This window comes from Scyliorhinus canicula, chromosome 12, assembly GCF_902713615.1.
Source record: "Scyliorhinus canicula chromosome 12, sScyCan1.1, whole genome shotgun sequence".
Classification (NCBI taxonomy): domain Eukaryota; kingdom Metazoa; phylum Chordata; class Chondrichthyes; order Carcharhiniformes; family Scyliorhinidae; genus Scyliorhinus; species Scyliorhinus canicula.
In genome coordinates, this window is record NC_052157.1 from 66,024,400 (window position 1) to 66,048,589 (window position 24,190).

Here is a 24,190-nt window from a genome sequence, read left to right on the forward strand (position 1 = left end):
ATAAAGAGGTATATTTCAGAAAAATATATATATATAAAGTCAAAGATGCAAGACAATGCTTTGAATGTGAGCATTTGCAGGTAATTCAAGTATTTTGTGAAAGAGTGACTATTGATTAATTTATTTCATTTATTGTCACGTACCAAAGTACAGTGAAAAGTATTTTTCCGCGGCTGAGGGAACGTACACAGTATGTACATAGTAGACAAAGAGAATAATCAACAGAGAACATTGACAAATGGTACATCGACAAACAGTGATTGGTTACAATGCGGAACAAGGGGCCAAACAAAGCAAATACATGAGCAAGAGCAGCATAGGGCATTGTGAATAGTGTTCTTACAGGGAACAGATCAGTCCAAGTGGGAGTCGTTGAGTCTTGTAGCTGTGGGAAAGAAGCTGTTCCTATGTCTGGATGTGCGGGTCTTCAGACTTCTGTACCTTCTGCCTAATGGAAGGGTCTGCACGAAATCCTGGGCTGGATTCTCCGATTTGGAGACTTTGCCTCCACGCCGGCGTGGGAATGGTGAGGAACACTTGTGCAAAACGGCCTTCAATTCCCCATTTGGCTGGGGGCTAACAGCTGAGCAACATAGAGCAACCGGAGAATCCAGTCCCCTGTATTAGAAAAAAAACCTAGTACAATAGAAAATACAGTACAGAAGAGGCTCTTTGGTCCATCGGAAGTTTAATACAATAGTACATTGAAGGTATGCAATATTTTTCAGATTTATACTTGTAACCATTGTGATCCACCGCACGGAAGCAGGCCATTCAGCCCATTGTGTCCATTTGGTAATAAAAACAGTAAAATATTTCAGCCACTTCTCATAAAATCTCATTGTGGTCAATGTAGAAAAGGTGTCATCTTCCCAGTGAATAGGCTTTAATGATACAAGAATTAAAATGAATTTCAAAGAACAAAACAAGTCAAATATTGAATGTATAAACAGGGTTACAAAAGCTGCAATCAGTATATACTGCTACAGGCAAGCTGCCCTTCCAAGTCTCACACCATCCTGACTTGGAAATATATCACCATTCCTTTACTGTTCTGGGGGGAAAAATGTAGACCCCCCTTCCGAGCAGCACGGTGATGTACCTACAACATAAGGACTGCAGCAGTTCAAGAAGGCAGCTCACCACCACCTTCTCAACAGCAATTGGGAATGGGCAACGAGGACTGGCCTTGGCAGCAATGCCCAAATCATTAGACCAGGAGAAAATTAGACACATGAAGCAGGTGCACACCTTTGGATGTCTTATCTCAGGAAAGATGCACTTGCCCCAGATTGAAGTAAAACAACCAGAGGGGGAGATGAGAATTTTATTTTACACAGTGATGCACTATAAATTACTACAAGACGAGAGTAGAGAATAATCAAAGCTTTATTAAGCAGAGATGTGTGGCCTCCTGCAGCTGCTACCAGAATGGAAGCAGCTCGGGTGTGCACACACATTTATACTCTGCCTACTGGGCGGAACCAGCAGGCAGGGATTTACCCCCGTACCTATAGTGCAGGAGCCTTACCGTATTACCTCTAATAATCATCATTACAACTACTATACAATCAGTGGAGACTACGACATTCACCCCCTGTTAAAAAAGAGTCGTGGGGGTGGTGGAAAAATTTACAGTTTGGTGAAAAATTTACAGTTCAGGCGACATTTACAAATTCAGCTGGTCAGGTGCCTTGATCCTCCGCTGAGATCGCCTCGGTCCTGGTGGTGATTGGGGCGCCGACTTGGTCGCCTGCGACTCCAGGAGCATGTTGTCCTTGTCTTGATCCCCGGGTGGAACCAGTGGGAGGACGGATCGTCCCGGGGTGGGGGCTGTAGTGAGGTGCGCTGGGGGGAGGGTGGGTGGCGCCGGGGCAATCGGACGGACGGGGGGGGGGGGGGGGTGTCGGGTGGTGGGCCATGGGTGGGGATCTGTGTCCTGGCGCCCGTCAGGGTACGTCTACTGCGGGTTCAGGTGCAGTAGTTGTACCCTTTCGTCTAACGGGTCCACCTTGTGGATCCGCACGTGTTTGCGGAGGAGGGCAGGTCCAGGAGCTGCCAGCCATGTTGGGAGCGAAACCCCAGAGGTAGACTTCCTGGGGAAGGCAAGGAGATGTTCATGGGAGGTTTCATTAGTTGCGGAGCAGAGTAGTGATCGGATAGAGTGTAGCGTGTCAGGGAGGACATCCTGCCAGCGGGCGACCAGGAGACTGTTAGACCGCAGGGCCGCAGGACGGCCTTCCAGACAGTCCCATTCTCCCTCACCACTTGCTCGTTTCCCTGGGGGTTGTAGCTGGTTGTCCAGCGCGAGGCAATGTCCTTGCTGAGCAGGAACTGACGCAGTTCATCACTCATAAAGGAGGATCGCCAGTCGCTGTGGATGTAAGCAGGGAAACCGAACAGCGAAGATGCTGTTGAATGCTTTAATGACCGTGGCAGACGTCATATCGGGGCATAGGATGGGGAAGGGGAATCGGGAGTACTTATCGACCAGGAAGTATGTGTTTCGGTCGGTGGAGGGGAGGGGCCCTTTGAAGTCCATGCTGAGGCGTTCAAAGGGGCGGGAGGCCTTCACCAGGTGCGCTCAGTGGCCGGTAGAAGTGCAGTTTGCACTCCGCGCAGACCTGGCAGTCTCTGGTGACAGCCCTGACCTCTGCAATGGAGTAGGTCAGGTTGCGGGCCTTTATGAAGTGAAAGAACCGGGTGACAGAGACCATCGTGTAGGGCCCAGAGTTGCTCCACTTGTGCGCTGGCACATGTACCTTGGGATAGGGCATCGGAGGGCTCGTTGAGCTTCCCAGGGCGATACAAAATCTTGTAATTGTAGGTGGAAAGCTCGATCCTCCACCGTAAGATTTTATCATTTTTGATCTTGCCCCGCTGCGTATTGTTAAACATGAAGGAAACCGACCGTTGGTCAGTGAGGAGAGTGAATCTCCTGCCGGCCAGGTAATGCCTCCAATGCCACACAGCTTCCACGATGGCTAGGGCCTCCTTTTCGACAGAGGAGTGCTGAATTTCGGAGGCATGGAGGGTGCGGGAAAAGAATGCCACCGGTCTGCCTGCCTGGTTGAGGGCAGCGGCCAGAGCGACGTCCAATGCATCGCTCTCGACCTGAAAAGGGAGGGACTCATCGACCGCGTGCGTTGTGCCCTTGGCGATGTCTGCCTTGATGCGGTTGAAGGCCTGGCGGGCCTCAGCCATCAGGGGGAAAACTGTGGAGTGGATGAGTGAGCGAGCCTTGTCCGCATAGTTAGTGACCCACTGGGCATAATAGGAGAAAAACCCCAGGCATTGTTTCAGGGCCTTGGGGGAGGGGGAGTTTCATGAGGGGGCGCATGCGGTCGGGGTCAGGCCCTAGAACTTCATTTTCCACAACATAGCCAAGGATGGCTAAGCGGTTGGTGCTGAACATGCACTTCTCCTTATTGTACATGAGATTAAGGAGTTTGGCGGTGTGAAGAAATTTGAGAAGGTTAGCATTGTGGTCCTGCTGGTTGTGGCTGCAGCTGGTGACGTTATCTAGGTAAGGGAAGGTGGCCCGCAGCCCGTACCGGTCAACCATTCGGTCCAACTCCCTTTGGAAGACCGAGACCCCGTTAGTGATGCCAAAAGGAACCCTAAGGAAATGGTAAAGGCGGCCATCTGCTTCGAACGCAGTGTATTGGCAGTCCGTCTTGCGGAAGGGGATCTGGTGGTAGGCAGATTTCAGGTCCATTGTGGAAAAGACCTGGTATTGACCATATCAGATATGCGTGGGAGGGGCTTCGCGTCGAGCTGCGTGTACCGATTGATGGTCTGACTGTAGTCGATGACCATCCCGTGTTTCTCCCCAGTCTTTACTACTACCACTTGGGCTCTCCAGGGGCTGTTGCTGGCCTCAAGGATGCCTTCCTGCAGCAGCTGCTGGACCTCCGACCTGATGAAGGTCCTGTCCTAGGCACTGTGTCGTCTGCTCCTGGTGGCGATGGGTTTGCAATCCGGGGTAAGGTTTGCACACAGGGAAGGTAGGTCGATCTTAAGGGTCGTGAGGTCGCATGCGGTGAAAGGTGGTAGGGGTCTGCCGAATTTTAGAGTTAGGCTTTGGAGGTTGCACTGGAAGTCCAGTCCGAGTAACAGGTCAGCGCAGAGGTTGGGGAGGAAGTAGAGTTGGAAGTTGCTGAACTCTACGCCCTGGATGGTGAGTATGGCGATACAGTACCTCCGGATTTCCACGGAATGGGATCCGGAGGCCAGGGAGATTCCCTGGGTAACGGGGTGTGCCGCAAGGGAGCAGCACCTTACCGTAGAGGGGTGGATGAAGCTTTCTGTGCTCCCGGAGCAAAGAAGGCAGGAAGTCTTGTGCCCATCGACTTTCGCCGTAGTCGTGGTTGCGAGGCCGGGACTGGTCGAGGGTGATCGTGGCGAGCTGCGCCTGGTGCTGGAAGATGTTGGTGCCCAAGGGCCGCATGTGGTCTGCGGGGACGGAAATGGTAGCGCCCACGGGTCGCACATTGGGGGTGTAGGAACGCTGGGCCTAGAAACTGCAGCGGTCGACCGGGCCTGGCACACAGCAGCAAAATGTCCCTTCTTTCTACAGGTCTTTCAGATTGCACTCCGCGCCGGGCAGTGCTGCCGGGGGTGTTTGGTTTGCCCGCAGAAGTAGCATTTGGGCCCCCCGGAGTTGGCTGGCTGCCGAGCAGTGCAGGCTTGCGATGGGCTGGGGGCGGTAGCTGGTGGGGCCCACGATGTCCACGAGGGTGGCGTGCGATCGGGGGCGTACGACTGTACGTTACGGGAGGCTACTGTTAGCGAGTTTGCGAGCTGTCTGGTCACCGCGAGGTCGAGCGTACCCCCTTCTAATAGGCATTGGTGGATGTACGCTGACCCCATGCCGTAACAAAAGCGTCCCTGATTAAAAGTTCCGTATGTTCGACAGCTGAAATTGCCTGGCAATCACAGTTCCTCGCCAGGATGTGCAGAAATCGCCATAAATCATCTAATGACTCACCGGGGAGTTGCTGTCTCGTGGACAGGAGGTGTCTGGCGTAGAGTTTGTTGATCGGCCGAATATAATGTCCTTTCAGAAGCTCCATTGCTTCAGTGTAAGTGGGCGCATCCCGGATAAGGGGAAAAATATCGGAGCTCACCCGTGACTACAGGACCTGGAGCTTCTGTGCATCCGAGGGTTGTTCAGTCGATGATCTGAGGTAGCTTTCGAAGCAAGCTAGCCAGTGGTCGAAGGCCGACGTAGAGTTGGCTGCTTGAGGGTTCAGCTGTTGGTGATCAGGCTTGATACAAAGTTTCATCGTTGTAATATCTGCTTAATAAATTAATGGAGCCAGCAGGCAGGGATTTACCCCCATACCTATAGTACAGGAGTCTCACCGTATTACCTCTAATAATCATCATTACAACTACTGTACAATCAGTGGTGACTAACACACACAGTGAGTCGTTATGATCTGGAATGTCCTACCTGAAAGGGTGGTGGAAGCAGATTTAATAGGAGCTTTCAAAAGGAGTTGAAAATAAACATTTGTAGGGCTATGTGGAAGAAGCAGGTGCGAGTTGGGCTGATTGAATGGCTCTTCCAAAGGGTCAGCAGGCACAATAGATTGAATGGCCTTTTCCTGTGCTAATCAATTCTATTATTACATATGTTTCCTGGAGGACAAATATACAGAACCCTCACAAACCACCACCCCAAAATGGAAACTGAAGGAAATGCACAGCAGGTCATGCATCACTGTGGAGAGAGAAACAGTAAACATTTCAGGTCGGAGGGAAACTTACAATTCTGAAGAAAGATCCTCCTCAACCAAAAACATTTGCTCTGTTTCTCTCTCCACAGATGCTGCCTACCTGCTGAGTATTTCCTACATTTACTGTTTTTTATTTCAGTTTTGCAGCATTTTTGTTTTTTTTTTGCTTTTATATTAACTGCTAACTTCTAAATCACAAATTAGGAATCGATCAATCATGGATTTTCATATCAAGACATTTAAAGTAGACTTACTCAGTTTCTATGTACAGGAATATGGGCTGGATTTTCCCATCGGCGGGATCCTCCATTTCGCCGGCAGCGCACACGCGCCCGTGGATTTCCCGATGGGAAACCCCATTGGCCGGTTGGCGGGATGTAGGATCCCACTGGTGGCATGGGTGCGCCACACCAGAAAAGGGGTGGGGCGGGATGGAGAATCCCACCTAGGATCTCTCAAACAGTTCTCTTTTAAGATCAAGTTTGCCTTTTAAGCATTGAAGATAAGCGGCGGGATTCTCCGTTCCTCAGACATGTGTTGATGTTGGGGCAGGATTCGTGGACTTCCGACTGGCGGGTACCTGGACCAATTCAGCGACCGTGGAGGGGCTAGCACCGGTGCCACGTGGAACACAATCGATTCCAATGAGAAACGGTGCGGGATTCGCCGAGTTCATGATTGACACTCGAGAGGCTGACAAGCTGCAGCTGCATATCAACACATTACACTCGTTGCAGACAACAAGATGGCGCTGGAGCTCGCCCATCCCGCTGATGGATCGGCTGGAGCCAGATGGCACCTAGGGGGGTGCCCTGGGGGATACCCATACGATCTGTGGCCCTAAGTTCACACTGGCTAGTCAGTGGCATGGCTGCTTTGCAGGCCACAGCAATGGTGCTCCGTGCCCGTCCACCCCAACCCCACAGTTTACCTCCTGGCCACCCGCCACTACTCCCTCCGGACCTGGCAGAAGTCACCCGGCGAACAGCACGACTGTCAGCAAACTATGGCGATGTTGAACACTTTCAATACACCCTCTCCCTCAGAAGCCACGGCGCTTGTTTCACAATTTTTTTTTTAGAAAACATTTTATTGAAGCATTTATAATTTTAACATTCTAAACAACAGAGCGGTCCAACACACGCAACAACCTTACATTGCCATACCCAACTTGCCCCACCCTACCTTCTGACGACCCATATATCAGATTCCCTACCCTTATTCTTCACTGCCATGTCTCCCTTTTTCTCTAACGCCCCCCCGCCCACCTTCTGCTGACGATCAGTTTTCCTTAAAGAAGTCGATGAACGGCTGCCACCTCCGAGCAAACACCTGCATTGAACCCCTTAAGGCGAACTTAATCTTCTCTAGCCTGAGAAACCCTGCCATGTCACTAACCCACACTCCTGACTTTGGAGACTCCGAGTCCCTCCAACCCAGCAAAATCCGTCTGCGGGCCACCAGGGAGGCAAAGGCCAAAACGTCGGCCTCTCTCTCCCCCCCCCCCCCCCCCCCCCCCCCCCCGCCATCCCGGGCTCCCAGATCTTCCGACACTCCAAATATTGCCATCTCTGGACTCGGAGTTACCCTCCCTTCTAGGACCTATGACATGACAGCTGAGAATCCCTGTCAAAACACCTCAGCTTCGGACACGCCCAAAACATGAGTACGTGATTCGCCGGACTTCCCCCACACCTGTCCTCCCCTCCTCGAAAAACCTACTAATCCGGGCCGCAGTCCTATGAGCCCTATGGACCACCTTGAACTAGATCAGGCCAAGCCTGGCACGTGACGAGGATGAATTGACTCTCCTCAGGACCTTCTCCCATAGCCAGACTTCCAAATCCCCTCCCAATTCTTCCTCCCACTTCCTCTTCACCTCCCCAATTGGGACCCCTTCCCACTTCATCAATTCCTTATATGTTTCCGAGACCATCCCCTCCCCAACCCCTGTTTTTGGCATCATCTTATCCTGTAGTCCCCTTAGTGGGAGGCGAGGAAAGCCTGGAACCTGCCTCCGAACAAAGTCGCGTACCTGCAAGTACCGAAATCCATTCCCACCCGGCAACTCAAACTTCTCTAAATTCTCCAGGCTCGGGAAACCCTCCTCAATTAAGAGATCCCCAAATCTCCCAATCCCTGCCCGCTGCTACCTCCGAAAGCCCCCGTCTAGCCGCCCCGGAGCAAACCGGTGATTATCACAGATCGGTGACTACACTGACGCCCCCTCCAGTCCCATGTGCTGCCTCCATTGCCCCCACACCCTCAGGGCTGCCACTGCCACTATCACTGAGCTTTTCGAGTACCGAACCGGCGAGAACGGCAGAGGTGCAGTTAATAGAGCCTCCAGAGTCATGCCTCCACTCGCTCCCATACCGACCCCTCCCCCACTATCCACTTCCTAGCCATCGATATATTAGCTGCCCAGTAATAATTGATAAAGTTCGGAAGGGCCAAGCCCCCCTCCCCGCACCTCCGTTCCAGAAGGACTTCTTCATCATCAGGGATGGGTTTCCCACCCCATACAAAACCCGAGATCGCTGCGTTCACCTTCCTGAAAAATGCCTTAGGGGTGAAAATTCAAAGGCATTGAAACACAAACAACAATCTTGGGAGGAAGGTCATCTTCACAGTCTGTACCCTCTCTGCCAATGACAGCGGGAGAACGTCCCACCTGCGGAAGTCCCTTTTCATTTGCTCAATCGCCCTGCCCAAATTTAACTTATGGAGCTGACCCCAGTCCCTTGCCAGCTGAATCCCCAGGTACCTAAAACTCCTTCCCACTACTTTAAACGGCATCTCTCTCAGCCTCCTCTCCTGTCCCCAAGCCTGGATCGCGAATACCTCACTCTTGCTCACGTTTCATTTGTAACCTGAGAACCAACCAAATTCCTCCAGTATCTCCATAATTCCAGCAATTCCCCCAACGGGTCTGTTATGTAAAGAAACAAATCATCCGCATAGAGCGAGACCCTATGCTCCACACCCCCCACCCCTCACTATCCCCCGCCAAATGTTCGATGACCTAAGCACCATTGCCAACAGGCTCTATGACCAGGGCAAACAGTAGTGGGGAGAGTGCACACCCCTGCCTTGTTCCCCTACACAGACTAAAATACTCTGACCGGATCCGGTTGGTCCTTACATTCGCCACCGGTGCCTGATACAGCAACAGGATCAAGTCCACGAATCCCTGCCCAAACCCAAAACTTTGCAGGACATCCCCCAGGTACTTCTACTCTACCCAATCAAAGCCCTTTCCTGCATCCATGGCTGCCACCACCTTGACCTCGCGCCCCTCCGCCGGCATCATTATCACGTTTAGGAGCCGTCTAATATTGGACGTCAGGTGACGTGCCTTCACAAACCCCGTCTGGTCCACCCCTATTACCCCTGGGACACAATCCTCTATGCGTGTGGCCAAAATCTTTGCCAGCAATTTTGCATCCACATTTAAAAGGGAGATCGGCCTATATGATCCACAGCTCTCCGGGTCCTTATCCCGCTTCAAGATTTAGGCAGGACAGTAGCACAAGTGGCTAGCACTGCGGCTTCACAGCGCTAGGGTCCCAGGTTCGATTCCCCGCTGGGTCACTGTCTGTGCGGAGTCTGCACATTCTCCCTGTGTCTGCGTGGGTTTCCTCCGGTTGCTCTGGTTTCCTCCCACAGGCCAAAGACATGCAGGTTAGGTGGATTCGCCATGATAAATTGCCCTTAGTGACCAAAAAGGTTAGGAGGGTTATTGGGTTATGGACTGGAGTGGAAGTAAGGGCTTAAGTGGGTTGGTGCAGACTCGATGGGCCGAATGGCCTCCTTCTGCACTGTATGTTCTATGCTTTATAAGGGAAATCGATGCCTGCGATAATGTTGGGGGGAACATTCCCATCTCCTTGGACTCATTAAAAGCCTTTACCAGGCACGGCCCCAGCAGCCCGGAAAACATTTTGTAAAACTCAACCAGGTATCCATCCGGTCCCGGGGCCTTACCCGATTGCATTGCCCCCCCAACCCATCTGTGACCTCCACCAACTCCTCATATACACTCGGAATTCCAGCCCCCCCCCCCCCCCAAGAATCGCTTCATACCCTCCTCCCCGGCTGGGGGTTCCGATTTATACAGTCTACTGTAAAATTCCCGAAATACATCATTCACCCCCGCCAGGCCCAAAATCACCTTCCCCCGCTGTGTCCTTTACTTTCCTAATCTCTCTCGCCGCCTCCTGTTTCCTCAGCTGATGCACCAGCATCCTGCTAGCTTTTCCCCATATTCAAAGACCGCCTCCTTGACCCTCCTCAGCTGTCCCTCCGCCTTACCTGCGGACAGGAGCCCAAATTCCAGCTGTAGTCTCTGACGCTCCTTCAGAAGCCCATCATCCGGAGACTCCGCATACCTCCTGTCCACCTGTTAAGATTTCGCCTACTAGCCTGTCTGGCTCCGTCCACTCAGCCTTCTCCTTATGGGCCTGAATTGAGATGAGTTCCCCCCTAATAACCACCTTCAGTGTCTCCCATACCACCCTGCTGAGATCTCACCCGTGTCATTGATCCTTATGCATCCCCGAATGGCATTCCTCACCCGCTCGCACACCTCTTCCTCCGCTAGCAGCCCCACATCTAACCTCCATTGCGACCGCTGGGCCTTTCCTTTGCTAACTTCGGCCCATGTCCCGCACCTCTCCTGGCCCGCCCTCGGCCAACTGCCGTCATCAACCCTCCTTTTCCACTCCTTGAAAGTCCCCACCCCGTCAGCGATCTCGTTCACCCCCCACCCAACTCCCCCTCCCATTCCACCCCCCCCCCTACTCCCCCTCCCATTCCACCCCCACCCCCACCCCGTCTTCAGATCACGCCCCACTTTGCTCCGTGACTAGCCCTCCCAGCTAGCCTGGAAGCCCCCGCCCCTGGCCCGGGCAGCAGGGTAGCATGGTGGTTAGCATAAATGCTTCACAGCTCCAGGGTCCCAGGTTCGATTCCCGGCTGGGTCACTGTCTGTGTGGAGTCTGCACGTCCTCCCCCTGTGTGCGTGGGTTTCCTCCGGGTGCTCCGGTTTCCTCCCACAGTCCAAAGATGTGCGGGTTAGGTGGATTGGCCATGCTAAATTGCCCGTAGTGTCCTAATAAAAGTAAGGTTAAGGGGGGGGTTGTTGGGTTACGGGTATAGGGTGGATACGTGGGTTTGAATAGGGTGATCATGGCTCGGCACAACATTGAGGGCCGAAGGGCCTGTTCTGTGCTGTACTGTTCTATGTTCTATGGTGCCTAGCATCTCTCCTCACCCCCCCGGCTGGTTCCCTTCCCCCCTGCTCTTAGTGCAAACAATCGAAACAAAGGCATGAAGCAAACACAAACCAACAATCCCCAATCCCTCCCAAGGTCTGAGCACAACGGCCCATCCCTCCTCCCTTAACAAAGTACTATATACTAACCTAACTCCAAACAGAACCAAAAAAACAAAAAGAAACAAACTGAATCTCCGAAATAGGTCCGAGCATCGCAAATCAAAAGTTAAAAGTTTTACAGAGCATTGATCAGTTCCCCACAGTCAAAATTCAAGGTCATCCTTCTATCAGTTTATTCTCTTTCATAAATTCTACTGCATTCCCAATTTTTAAAAAGCACAAGTGAACCTCACCGTCGGAAATTAGTCCCAGTGGAGGCGGGGCATCGCGGAGACTCCAGAGAATACCGGGTCAGGCCTGCTAATGATATGCCAATGGTGTTTACTGTAAGTGTGTCCTGGAATGTCGCTGTCGAGGCACCAGAGAATTGCGATTTGGCTTGAAACTGGCACCTGCCACGATTTCTGCTTCAAAACTGATTCTCCGCCCAATTGCATTTCCCGATTGCGGCGTCAGCCAACGAAGAATCCTGCCCAGGGTCTATTTTTCTGACCATATTTTTCAGTATGTACAAAGCAAGAACACATTTTGTCTTCTCAATCTTATAACCTTTCCACTCATTCGAAATGACAAACATGGTGCGTTTTTTCATTCCAATATAGTCTGACAACTTTGCAAACTAAGAGAAAAACAGAAAGAAACAGGTAATTATGAGCCAGTGAAGATGATTATATGTTCTACATTACTAATCTGAACCAATATTTACGAAAACAAAATCTAGCCACTTATTGCTGCTTGTGGGAGCTTGCTGTGCACAAATTAGCTGTTGCTTTTCGTACATTCCCAGAGCGACTACAGAAGCTCACTGCAGAAGCTCCTCTCGGTAGTGTCCTAGGTCCAACCATCTTCAGTTGTCTCATCAACGACTACCTCTCCATCATAAGTTTAAACTTGGTGATTGCACAGCATTCAGTACCATTTACAACTTCTCATAGACTGAAATAGTCCATGTTCAAATGCAGCAAAAATTGGGCAACCTTCAGACTGATAAGTAGCAAGTAAATTCGTGCCACACAAATGTTAGACATTGGCTGTCTCCAATAAGGGAGACTCGAATCATCACCTCTTCACATTGAATCACAATTAAATAGCCGAATACCCCACTAACACCTGGGGAGGTTGCCATTCACCAGAAACTTAACTGGACCAGTCATAACAACACTGTGGCTACTAATGCAAATCGGAGGCTGAGAGGATTCTGTGGCAAGTAACTCACATCCTGATTCCACAAAGCCTGTCCACCATCTACACCATACAAGTCAGGAGTGTGATGGAATACGGCCCTACTTGCCTGAATGAGTAAAGCTCGAACAATACTCAAGAAGTTTGCTACCCTCCAGGCTAAATCAGCCTACTTGTTCTGCACCATCCAGGCTTAGAATTAATCACCATTCCTTCACTGGGCCAAATTCCTGGAATTTCCTCCTAGAACAACTTTGGGTGTAACTTCAACATTGACTGCAGTGGTTCAATGTGACAACTCACCATCACCTTTGAGGGCAAATAGGGATAGACAACAAATACTGGCCATACCAGTAATGCTGATATCCCGTGAAAGAATAAAGAAAAACAAATTACATCCTAAAAAATAAATTGGCAACATGATTTCCATTTTGTAAAACCACGTTGACTCTATAAATTCCAAAGATTTTTTCCTTCAACTGTCAGACCTTCCGGTCTCTGGATTGTCAGAGACCAGACATATCTCCCCTCACTCCAACCCTCAAGATGCACTTCGGGACCTCGTGGCAGTCCCAATGCAGTGACTCTGTGGGAATTCCCTGGAAGGATTGAACTTCCAATGGGCAATTTCCCTACTCCCCAGACCCTTTGAAAATGTCTCTAACTCTGAGTTAGAATTGGAGAGTTCCGACATTTTTATCTCAATCATGACTTGGAAAGTTTATCCAAAAATCCTAGTCTAACTCCTGGTAACTAGACAACTGACACCCTCCACACCCCAACCCCCAACTATCCCTCTTACACCCCTCTCCCCTTGCCCCCTCGCCCCCCCCCCCCCCCCGCCCCATCCCCACAACTATAGAAACATAAAATTCCTAGAGCGCAGAAGCTATTCGGCCCATCAAGTCGACACTGATGGGCCTCTGAAAGAGCAGCATATTGAGACCTACTCCCCTGCCCCCTCCCTTGCTCCCATAACCCCAACTAACCTACACATCCTTGGACACTAAGGGGCAATTCAACATGGCCAATCCACCCATGGTGAATATCTTTGGACTGTGGGAGGAAACTGGAGGAAACCAACGAAATTTAGGAAGAATGTGCAAACTCCACACAGTCAGCAGGGTAGCATGGTGGTTAGCATAAATGCTTCACAGCTCCAGGGTCCCAGGTTCGATTCCCGGCTGGGTCACTGTCTGTGTGGAGTCTGCACGTCCTCCCCCTGTGTGCGTGGGTTTCCTCCGGGTGCTCCGGTTTCCTCCCACAGTCCAAAGATGTGCGGGTTAGGTGGATTGGCCATGCTAAATTGCCCGTAGTGTCCTAATAAAAGTAAGGTTAAGGGGGGGGTTGTTGGGTTACGGGTATAGGGTGGATACGTGGGTTTGAGTAGGGTGATCATGGCTCGGCACAACATTGAGGGCTGAAGGGCCTGTTCTGTGCTGTACTGTTCTATGTTCTATGTCACCCAAGTCCGGAATTTAACCTGGGTCCCTGGCACTGTGAGGCAGCAGTGCTAACCACTATGCCACCGTCTGACCTGACTATTCCTCAGCATTTAAAACCACCACTGACCCCCTCGACTGCCCCACCAAACAAACCTGACAACCCGCCCTGACCTGTCGAACCCCCTACCCACTCACACACCCTACCGACTTCACCCATCTGCCACCCTATTCACATCACCCTCTCTACCCGCTCACCCGTTCACTCATATGTCCCAAAGGTGTTGAATGAATTAGTAAATAGCTACTAGGATTCAGCAACTAGTCCCATAAATGGGGAAATGAGTTGTCTTCCATTCCCACCACCCTCCATCCTGCCAGCACCTCAGAACGATCCAGCACTGAGGAAACAGTTCAATGGAAGACCGCTCTTCTCTGAAGCCGGGGGTGAGCGACCAGGCCAGAAATGCCAAGCTCTGTTGTGATGCATAGAAGTAGGAGTGTAGCAGCAATTTCACTCATCGGAAGATTCGGAGCCTTCAGTTAGCGGTTTTCTCTCCCTGCTTCCTTGAACAGTCATGTTCCAATTGCCAATATTCAATCCCCTGGACCTCTTCTAGAATCTAGGGAATTTTGGAAAAGCATAACCAGTGCATCCACTATGACTACAACCATACGTCTTAGAACGAGGATCGAGGCCATCAGGCGGTGAGAATTGATCAAGTTTCTGTCTATTTTCTCCAATACATTTTCTCTGCTGATACTGTATTAATAATTGTGAATTCCTCACTTTTATTAGCCACTTGGATCCCCACTATTTCTGGAGATACAAAATATTTGTTCAATGTCTTTGCCATTTCCCCAATGGAGTGTCCAATATGGATAAGCTCCTGGTTTTGACAGGAGTTAAGTTTGCAGATAATGATACCTTATTGGAACAGGATAAGGCAACAGTTTTTGGAAAGACGGTGGACTTACAATTTACGCAGTCGGGACACTATTGTACTCCATTACTCACAAATAATATTTTGGGTGCAGTTGTTAAGGATGTGTTATTGAAATGAAATGAAATGAAAAAAGCTTCTTGTATTAAAATTGCATAGGCAATTTGCGCACCCATCTCCTCGGAGGCTGAAAAATGTATTTAAGGATGCAGGGTTAAGGGATGAAGACTATACTAAACTGATAGAACAGGTTAGTGATCGCTGTAAGGTTTGTAGGAAGTACAGAAGGACACCATCACGACCGAGAGAAACCCTACCTTTGGCCAGAGATTTTAACGACATTGTGGCCATGGACCTTAAGATCTGGGATAAAGCTAACAATATATTTATTTTTCATTTTGTAGATTTAGCAACCATATTTAATCAATCAACCATTGAAGTAAAGAAAACAGAGTAATCCTGGATCAGATCATGGAAAATGGATAGGGAGAGGAATGGGCCCACTGACAATTCCTTACAGACAATGGGGGGAGAATTTGCTAATGATGAGTTTAGGGATATGTGTGAAAACCTAAATATCACCGTTATGAATACGGCTGCAGAAAGCCCTTTTAGTAATGGTGTGTGTGAAAGAAACCATGCGGAAATAGATGACATGCTCCGGAAAATGTTGGCAGACAGACCAAATTGCAAGTTAAATTCAGCCTTAGCATAGGTGGTACATGCAAAGAATTCGTTGCAGATGGTTGGGGGCTATCAATTAGTGTTTGGTAGAAATCCTAAAATTCCATCCATTTTGGATGACTAGCCTCCATCTTGGGAAGGGATTACAATTAGCTCTGCCTTTACTGATCATTTAAACGAATTACATAGCAGTAGAAAAGCTTTTTTGGAAGCAGAAGTCTCTGAAAGAATTCACAGAGCTTTTAAGGCATAATGTACAACCATCAAATACCGTTTTCAGTAAGGAGACATAGTATACTATAAGAGAGACAATTTTAATGAATGGAAAGGCCCAGGGAAGATCATAGGCACAGATAGCAAAACAATTAGTTTGCAACATGGCAGTCAGACTGTTCGGGTACATTCATCAACGATAATGGGTACAGATTACAAATTTAGACTGAGCAGACAGCAATGATGAGGAACCAGGGTCATCTGGTATGCATGTGTTACAGAACTATGAGGACCAGTTAACTGATATAGACAAGATTTCTGTAGAGGAACACAATACTCTGATAAATTAGAACAAGCCATTTTTCCGAAAGGACAACTGCCAAAAGTTGGTAAAAAAGTGTTATACTTGCCTGAAGGGTCTAGTCAATGGAAGGATGCAACTGTTATTAGTGGATCAGGGAAGGCCACTGGTTGAATGTACAACATACAGGGGAGGGAGTCAAGACAATGGATGAGGAACACAGAAGTTCAAAAACGGAGGGCACAGAAACGCAGTGCCAGTTCAGATAGTACATCGGATAGGGAACAGGTTCACAGGAAAAGGTCGAGAACTATTGAAAGGATATCCCACAGCAGAAGGGAAAGATCAAGCAGCAGCAGTACAGAACGAGATACCAGGCGGGATAGGGAACATAGTTAGTCAAGGTTAGTCAAGACTATGAATGCTACCAGGAGTAGAAGCCCACATGCGCGTGCGATTTTGGTGGCCTCCAATAAATTACTTGAAAAAGTTATCAAAGATGCTAAACAGCAAGAACTGCATAGTTGGAGTGAATTTGGGTATACGGAAGGGAACAAAGAGCTCTATCCCACAGATGGATTTGCACAGAAAAGATTCTTCCAGATGGAACTTATAAGGCAAAGGCTAGGCTTGTGGCAAGTGGATTTGAAGAAAACTTAGAAGATCAGGATTTAAGAGTAGATTTACCTACGGCAGGAAAGGTTATTTTAAAGATCTTCTTGACTCTATTAGCCACAAAGGCACGGGACTGCAAATCTATAGATATAAAAGCTGCCCTTTTGCAGAGGCAGCACTTTGAGAGAGACATTTTTCTCCGTCCTCCTAAAGATGCAGCTAATACAGAAGGGGTACTCTTGAAGTTGAACAAATGTGTATATGGATTAAATGATGCGTCTAGAGTCTGGTATTTTTCGGTAAGTTCAGTTTTGTTAAAGTTAGGCTGTTGGCAGTTGAAAGCAGATGTGGCAATGTTTTACTGGTACCATAAGGGAAATCTTTCTGGCATCTTTATGATGCATGTTGATGATTTTTTGTGGGGTGGAACTAGTAATTTCGAAGCTATTGTAATCTCTGGTTTGAGGAAAGAATTCAGGGTTAGCAGTCAGGCTTCCGGTGAGAGCATCAGCCTAATAGAAATTAGTCGTAGTCAGGTTTCACAAAAAGACGCAATCGTTTCAAAGATGTAAAAAGAGCAACTGCAAAGTTTAATTGGGCAACTGAATTGGTTAGACAAACTGGACCGGACGTTAGTTTTGATGTCTTACAGTTAAGTACAAAAATGAATTATCCTAAAGTGGAAGACATAATGAGAGCAAATAAAGCGTTGGTCAAACTAAAAATGCAGGAGTGTTTTGAGGTTCCCGGTTCTTCGGCACTTGAAACTCATAGTGATGCGTCCAATGCAAATTTAATTGATGGGGGTTTCAAGCGCAGGAAGTTTTATAATTTTCCTTTTGGGGAACAATGGTAAATTTTGCCTCTTATGTGGGAAACAAGGAAAATAAGGAGAGTGGTCAAAAGCACTTTGTCTGCTGAGTCATTAAGTCTTGTAGAGGCGATGGATATGACCTTTTGTATATCTCCGATATTGACAGAAATTTTGGGATTAGGGGATTTGGATTAACATACCCATTGAGTGTCACATTGACAATAAATCCGTGTGGGAAAATGTGCACTCTACAAAAAGTGTCAATGAGAAAAGGTTAAAGATAGACTTCGCAAGTTTGAAGCAGATGTTGGACAGAGGGGAGACAGCAAAAATTAAATGGGTCGACAGTAGCTATCAATTGTCCGACTGTTTAACGAAAAGAGGGGCTAGTTCACAGAAACTTTTAGATATTGTTAATGAAGGGCACCTGTTTCTAGGACTGTTTTTTTTTTTTCCTTTCAAAAAAAAAGAGGGAAATTGCATGTTTCTTAAAATTTTGTTTCACCAAATTATTTTTTTTCTCCAAGGAAGGGGAGACTGTTGAGGAATGGATTCAGTTCCAATTACATGTCTCATTGATCCAATAATTGGCACTGATATGTAAAGAGGCTGCAGGTGGCCTTTGAAGCATGTGATGTGATAAGGTTTTGGTGCAGTGTGTGTTGAAGGAAAAATAAAGGTGTTTGGGAAAAGGAGCAGATCTCTTGACTCTTTACTCAACAGCAGCCAGAGGCTAACACTATCTACAAGTTTCACTGCAGCAACTTGTTAAGGATGGGCAGCAGGGTAGCATGGTGGTTAGCATAAATGCTTCACAGCTCCAGGGTCCCAGGTTCGATTCCCGGCTGGGTCACTGTCTGTGTGGAGTCTGCACGTCCTCCCCCTGTGTGCGTGGGTTTCCTCCGGGTGCTCCGGTTTCCTCCCACAGTCCAAAGATGTGCGGGTTAGGTGGATTGGCCATGCTAAATTGCCCGTAGAGTCCTAATAAAAGTAAGGTTAAGGGGGATGTTGTTGGGTTACGGGTATAGGGTGGATACGTGGGTTTGAGTAGGGTGATCATGGCTCGGCACAACATTGAGGGCTGAAGGGCCTGTTCTGTGCTGTACTGTTCTATGTTCTATGATACTTCAACAGCACATTTCAAACCCTCGACTTCTACCACCTAGAAGAACAAAGGCTGCAGCCCCATGGCAACACCACCTTCTGTACATTCCCCTCCAAGTCTCACACTATTTTAATGAGTCATGGAATCATACAGCACAGAAAAGGCCCTTCGGCACATCGATCGCATCTGCGCCGGTCAAAATCCACCACCTAACCATTCTAATCCCATTTTCCAGCACTTGGCCCAGCTTTGTATGCCCTGGGATCGCAAGTGCACATCTAGATACATCTTAAATGTCATGAGGGTCTCTGCCTCCATCACCCTTTCATATAGCAAATTCTAAACTCCCATTACCCTCTGGTAAAAATGTTTTTCATCACATCCCCTTAACTTCCTGCCCCTTACCTGATATCTCGGCGCCCTGGTCATTGACCCCTCCACCAAGGGGAAAAGCTTGTTCCTGTCTACTCTATCTATGCCCCTCATAATTTTACACATCTCTATCATGTCCTCCCTCAGTCTCCTCTGCCCCAAGGAAAACAATCCTAAGTCTATCCAATCTCTCTTCATAACCAACACTCTCCAGCCCAGGCAACATCCTGGTAAATCTCCTCTGCACCCTTTCCAGTGCTATCATATCCGTCCTGTAATGTGGATTCCAGAACTGCACACAATACGCTAGCAGTTCCAGAAAAACCTCCCTGCTCTTAAACTCTATGCCTTGGTTAATAAAGGCAAGTATACCATATGCCTTCTTAACCACTATCTACCTACTCTGCTACCTTTTTTTTAAAATTTAGAATATCCAATTCATTTTTTCCAATTAAGGGGCAATTTAACGTGGCCAATCCACCTAACCTGCACATCTTTGGGTTGTGGGGGTGAAACCCACGCAGACACGGGGAGAATGTGCAAACTCCTTACAGACAGTGACCCAGGGCCGGGATTTGAACCCGGGTCCTCAGCGCCGCAGGCAGCAATGCTAATCACTGTGCCACCGTGCCGCCCCTACTCTGCTACCTTAAGGGACCAGTGTACATACACACCAATATCCCTCTGATCATCAGTGCTCCCAAGGTCCTGCATTTATTATGTGTTCCCTTGCCATGTTTGTCCTGCCCAAGTGTATCACTTCACACTTATCCGGATTGAATTCCACTTGCCACTGATCAGCCCATCTGACCAGCCCGTCTATATCCCCCTGTAATCGAAGGCTATTCTTGTATCATCCGCAAACCTATTGATCAACCCTCCGATATTCGTATCTAAATTATTCATATAAACCACAAACAGCAAGGACTTCAAAACTGATCCCTGCGGGACCCCATTGGACACAGGCTTCCAGTCAGGAAAAACACCCCTTGACCATCACCCTCTGTTTTCTGCCACCCCACCAATTTTGGATCCAATTTGCCAAATTTCCTTGGATACCATGGGCTCTTACCGTTGCTATCAGTCTCCCATGTGGGACCTTATCAAAAGCCTTGCTGAAGTCCAAGGAGACTACATTAAATACATTTCTATCATATACATATCTTCGAAAAACTCAATCAAGTTGGTCAAACATGACCTCCCCTTAACAAAACCATGCTGACTGTTCTTGATTAATCTCTGCCTCTCCAAATGCAGATTAGTTCTGACCCTCCAAATTGCTTCCAATAATTTCCTCACCACTGTGATAGATTGACTGGCCTGGTTTATCCCTTCCTCCTTTCTACCACATTGGCTATATTCCAGTCCTCGGGCACCTCTTCTGTGGCCAGAGAGGAATGGAAAGTTATTACCAGCGCCCCTGCTATTTCCTCCTTTGCCTCACTCAGCAGCCTGGTATACATTTCATCTGGCCCTGGAAATTTGTCGACCTATAAGCCTGCCAAACCACTCAGAACTGCCTCTCCCTGATTTTTATACCCACACTGTCCCTCTCACGAGTGAACACTGGCACAAAGTAATAAGACACAAAGTGTTGAGGAAATATGTTGGCTGTTCCTTCACTGTCGCTGGGTCAAAATCCTGCAGTCCCCTCCCTAACAGCGCTACAAGTGTACCTACAACACATGGATTAGTGGTTCAATACCACCTCCAAATGGAATAGGGATTCCAAGCTTCAGTGATGCGCACATCCTGTGAATCATTGTATTTTAATTGTATCAGTACATCTGATTCCACAAATGAAAACACTTCAATTACCTTCCGTTTTAGTTTATTATTTTCATAAATGTGATTATAGCTTTTTGCTGGTATCCTTAATCGTTCGAAGTTTGTCCCAATCACAATGTTGTAAATGTCTGAAAAAATACATTTGTCATAAATATGATTGTTAAGTATCAAATTGAATGGTGACAAGGGTTATATCAGCAGAGAGCAAAACAAAGACTTACTCTTGGCAATATTTTGTAGATCCTGAAACACCTTCAACAAATCCAGTTTAATGTTGTCCATGGTAAAGGTGTTAACAATAAATGCAACTCCATGAATTACATTTTCTGGAATGACATCTGCATTTGCATCAGGATTGAAATCTTTCAACTAAATTAAAGAAAAGTCAATTGGCTATACAAATAGCTACCAGCGACATAAAAATTCACAATTATTCGGAACAAAGGCGAAAGCAAATGGAGAGGTCCCTAGTCCCATCAAACAAGGCCCATTCATTTCATTCACCAATTCTATTGCGATCAAAGGTCGTCCTCCCGCTCCATTGAACTCTATTCCATCTCTTCCTCCCATAATTTCTTTCTCTGTGCATTTGAATGTTTCAATTACTCTGTCCCTGTGTGATATTCTTGGACTATTCTCTATGTTTCTATTACTCCCTAAACCTATGCCCCCTGGTGACTGACCCGTCCACCCTGGGAATGCCTGCCCATCTACTCTATCCATGCCCCTCATAATCTTGGAGACCTCTTTCAGGTCACCCCTCAACCTCCATCAGGTCACCCCTCAACCTCCATCAGGTCACCCCTCAACCTCCGTCGTTCTAATGAAAACAGTCCGAACTATTCAGCCTCTCAGCATAGCTAACACCCTCCAGACCAGGCAACATCCTGGTAAACCTCCTCTGCACTCTCTCCAAAGCCTCCACTTCTGGTAGTGTGGTGACCAGAATTGTGCGTAATATTCCAAGTGTGTCCGTACGAAGGTTTATGGGTGGCACGGTAGCACAGTGGTTAGCACTGTTGCTTCACAGTGCCAGGGTCCCAGGTTCGATTTCCAGCATGGGTCACTATCTGTGCGGAGTCTGCATGTTCTCCCTGTGTCTGCATGCTTTTCTCCGGGTGCTCCGGTTTCCTCCCACAGTCCCAAAATAAGAGCTATTAGGTCATTTGGACATTCTGAATTCTCCCTGTGTACCCAAACAGGTGTCGGAATGTGGAGACTAGGGGCTTTTCACAATAACTTCATTGGAGTGTTAATGTAAGCCTACTTGTGACAATAAAGATTATTATACTACTGCATGATTCTCAATTGTATTGTTCTGACCTGTGTATTATTCCATAACTATTCTCTATTCTTTTCTGATATGTTCCATGACTTGACTATTCCCTATATTTTGCTCTGAATATGTGCTTTGCTCAGATTACTGTCGTGCCCAAAAGACATAGAAACATATATTGAGATGAATGCAAGATATTGCCATATTTTATATATTTTCAGTAATGTTATTAAAACCTAGGTTAAGATGCATACAGTTGGTATGCTTGCCAAAGCTGTGAGAAGGGATTTTAAGAGGGAGGTAGTCATTGATTTTGCAGGTGAAGTGTTCTACTAATAGATTTGAGAACCATTTACTTGTTTACTGCTAGCTAGCTAATGGAATATTATTTATTTTTAAAGAACAACTGGGGTGTAAGTAATGTGAGGGGTATTGAGATGGCCCTGGCTAAACAGGTCATGGGACGTCTTGTGGGTGGAGACAAAGAATGCCTTGTGCTTTGGGTACTGATGATGCAATTAAGGGGAGGAGCAAGATCTGTCTGAAAAGTTAGTTCTCCCTAGGATTTCAATCTGAACAGAGATGTTTCATTGTTGATCCTGAAAGGTTCTCTCCAAAGATACTGCACAGGGAAAAACAAGTAAACCTGGTTGTTAACTTTATTCATGAGTTGTATTTGAACTATATTGGTTTGCTTCATTGGAATATAGTGGCAGGTTTAAAAAGTTCAAGTTTCTTCTTTTACTTTGTAACTGTAAAGCTATTTCTGTTGTTAATGTGGTTAATTCTGTTTTTAAAGCTTGTTTTAAGATAAAAGTTACCTCTTAACCAGTGTTGCCATTCCTGTGATACAACAACCTTTCCTCACAGTTTTGAAAATAGTCAGGTTTTTATCCAGGATTGTAAATATATATCATCCTGGCTACCAAATAAAATTCTTATCTTTTAAATGGATGATGGGTTTACACTGACCGACTAGGTAAGCCCACACAAAAAGGAAGTTCTAGCCTTCAGAAAGTAGCAGAATCGTATTAACTATAAAGGTGCATTAATGCCCCCTTGTCTGCAGACCTCTAATTCAAAGGAAATGCACAAAGATGCATTTCATTTTCTAAGGCAAAGCTCTGACCATTGGTTTGATACATCTGCGAGGACAAAGGGGCCCTGAAACCTCTTGAACCAAGGGGAGAAGTGGGAGTGCTATCACATGACGACCCCCCCCCCAAGCTGTTAGAACTTGTAACATTGTTGTGTGGCGCTGAAGCCAAGCGATCTGCCATTTTCCATCAACAAACAGCAGTAGAATCAGAGCTCTGTCCAGGTTTAAATTGCCTGGCCCTCATCTAATGGAATGTATGAACTTCCATTCGAATGCCAACTGTAGACCTGATTCATCTCCATGTGCCTCTCCTATCGTGAAAGTTAGGGCTACTGGAAAACTGCATCAGTTTCAGGTGGCTAACCTCTCTGAAGAATACACATTGGACTTTTGAGTCACGTGAAACAATAATTCTTATTTTTGACGGTGGTCTTTGTCCAGCACCTCTTTCTTTACCTTATCCCCCCCCCCCGCCACTTATCATGAAAATGTACTGGGGGGCTACATTACAAATCCCCACTTCCGCTACCTGGATTTTTGAGTGTGTGTAAATCGAACTGTTATGATCTGGCAAGTGCAAGGGAAGCTTAGCAAGCTCCTACATCAATTAATTAACAAAAGTAAACTTAACACACAAGATTACATATACACAGTTAATATTAGACTTACAAAATATTTCCCCCAAAAAGACTTCTACCTGGCTAACAAATAAATCAACACCCCCTTTTGACAACTTTTCCTATAGATATTTAAAACATGAAATTTCAGTAATATTACCACAAGGCATCCAATGTTGCAAAAATAAATATATATCACATGGCTTCATTCCAGTGCGTTGAATTCCCAAAACTTTGGAATAAAACTTTGATTTCCGAGGATAAAAGGCACTCTTATGGTGGCTGAAGATGGTTTCATTTTCCTTCATTTTGTGGTTCTGAGCCAGCACAGAGGGCATTTTGGAAAGAGGGATAACTGGATTCCTCTTTATGAAATCGTTATGTTCTGAGAAGTTAAACTGAGGTTGCCACAGGAATGAAAGCTAATTGGGGTGCTGTTGTGTTCCAGCTTGTTCTGTGGCAGCTGGTCTGAGCAGGTACATATAATTCAGAATTCATGTGAGTGGAAGCAAACAAAGCACTCTACGAATAGATCAGTTTCTTGCTTGGCAGTAAGAAAACACTCACACAAGGTTTCTGCAGGTGTGAGTTAAAAG

At 47.3% G+C, this 24,190-nt stretch overlaps 1 protein-coding gene across 13 annotated transcripts in view; it reads right to left on the bottom strand.

Moving 5' to 3' along the window:
- Positions 1 to 404: 404 nt before the first annotated feature.
- The window catches only part of LOC119974368, a 60,789-nt gene continuing 37,003 nt past the window's right edge, over positions 405 to 24,190 (bottom strand). For 9 of the 13 annotated variants that reach the window (XM_038813149.1, XM_038813148.1, XM_038813141.1 and 6 more), the window contains 3 exons: positions 20,824 to 20,971; positions 20,633 to 20,730; positions 11,292 to 11,761 (listed from right to left, as the gene is read on the bottom strand). In XM_038813149.1, coding sequence (XP_038669077.1) covers positions 11,552 to 11,761; positions 20,633 to 20,730; positions 20,824 to 20,971 — 456 coding nt within the window. In that variant the 3' untranslated portion in view covers positions 11,292 to 11,551. Of the gene's footprint in view, positions 885 to 11,291; positions 11,762 to 20,632; positions 20,731 to 20,823; positions 20,972 to 24,190 lie in introns of those variants that run through there. The other 4 variants (XR_005462498.1, XR_005462497.1, XM_038813145.1 and 1 more) reach the window with 4 other exon arrangements.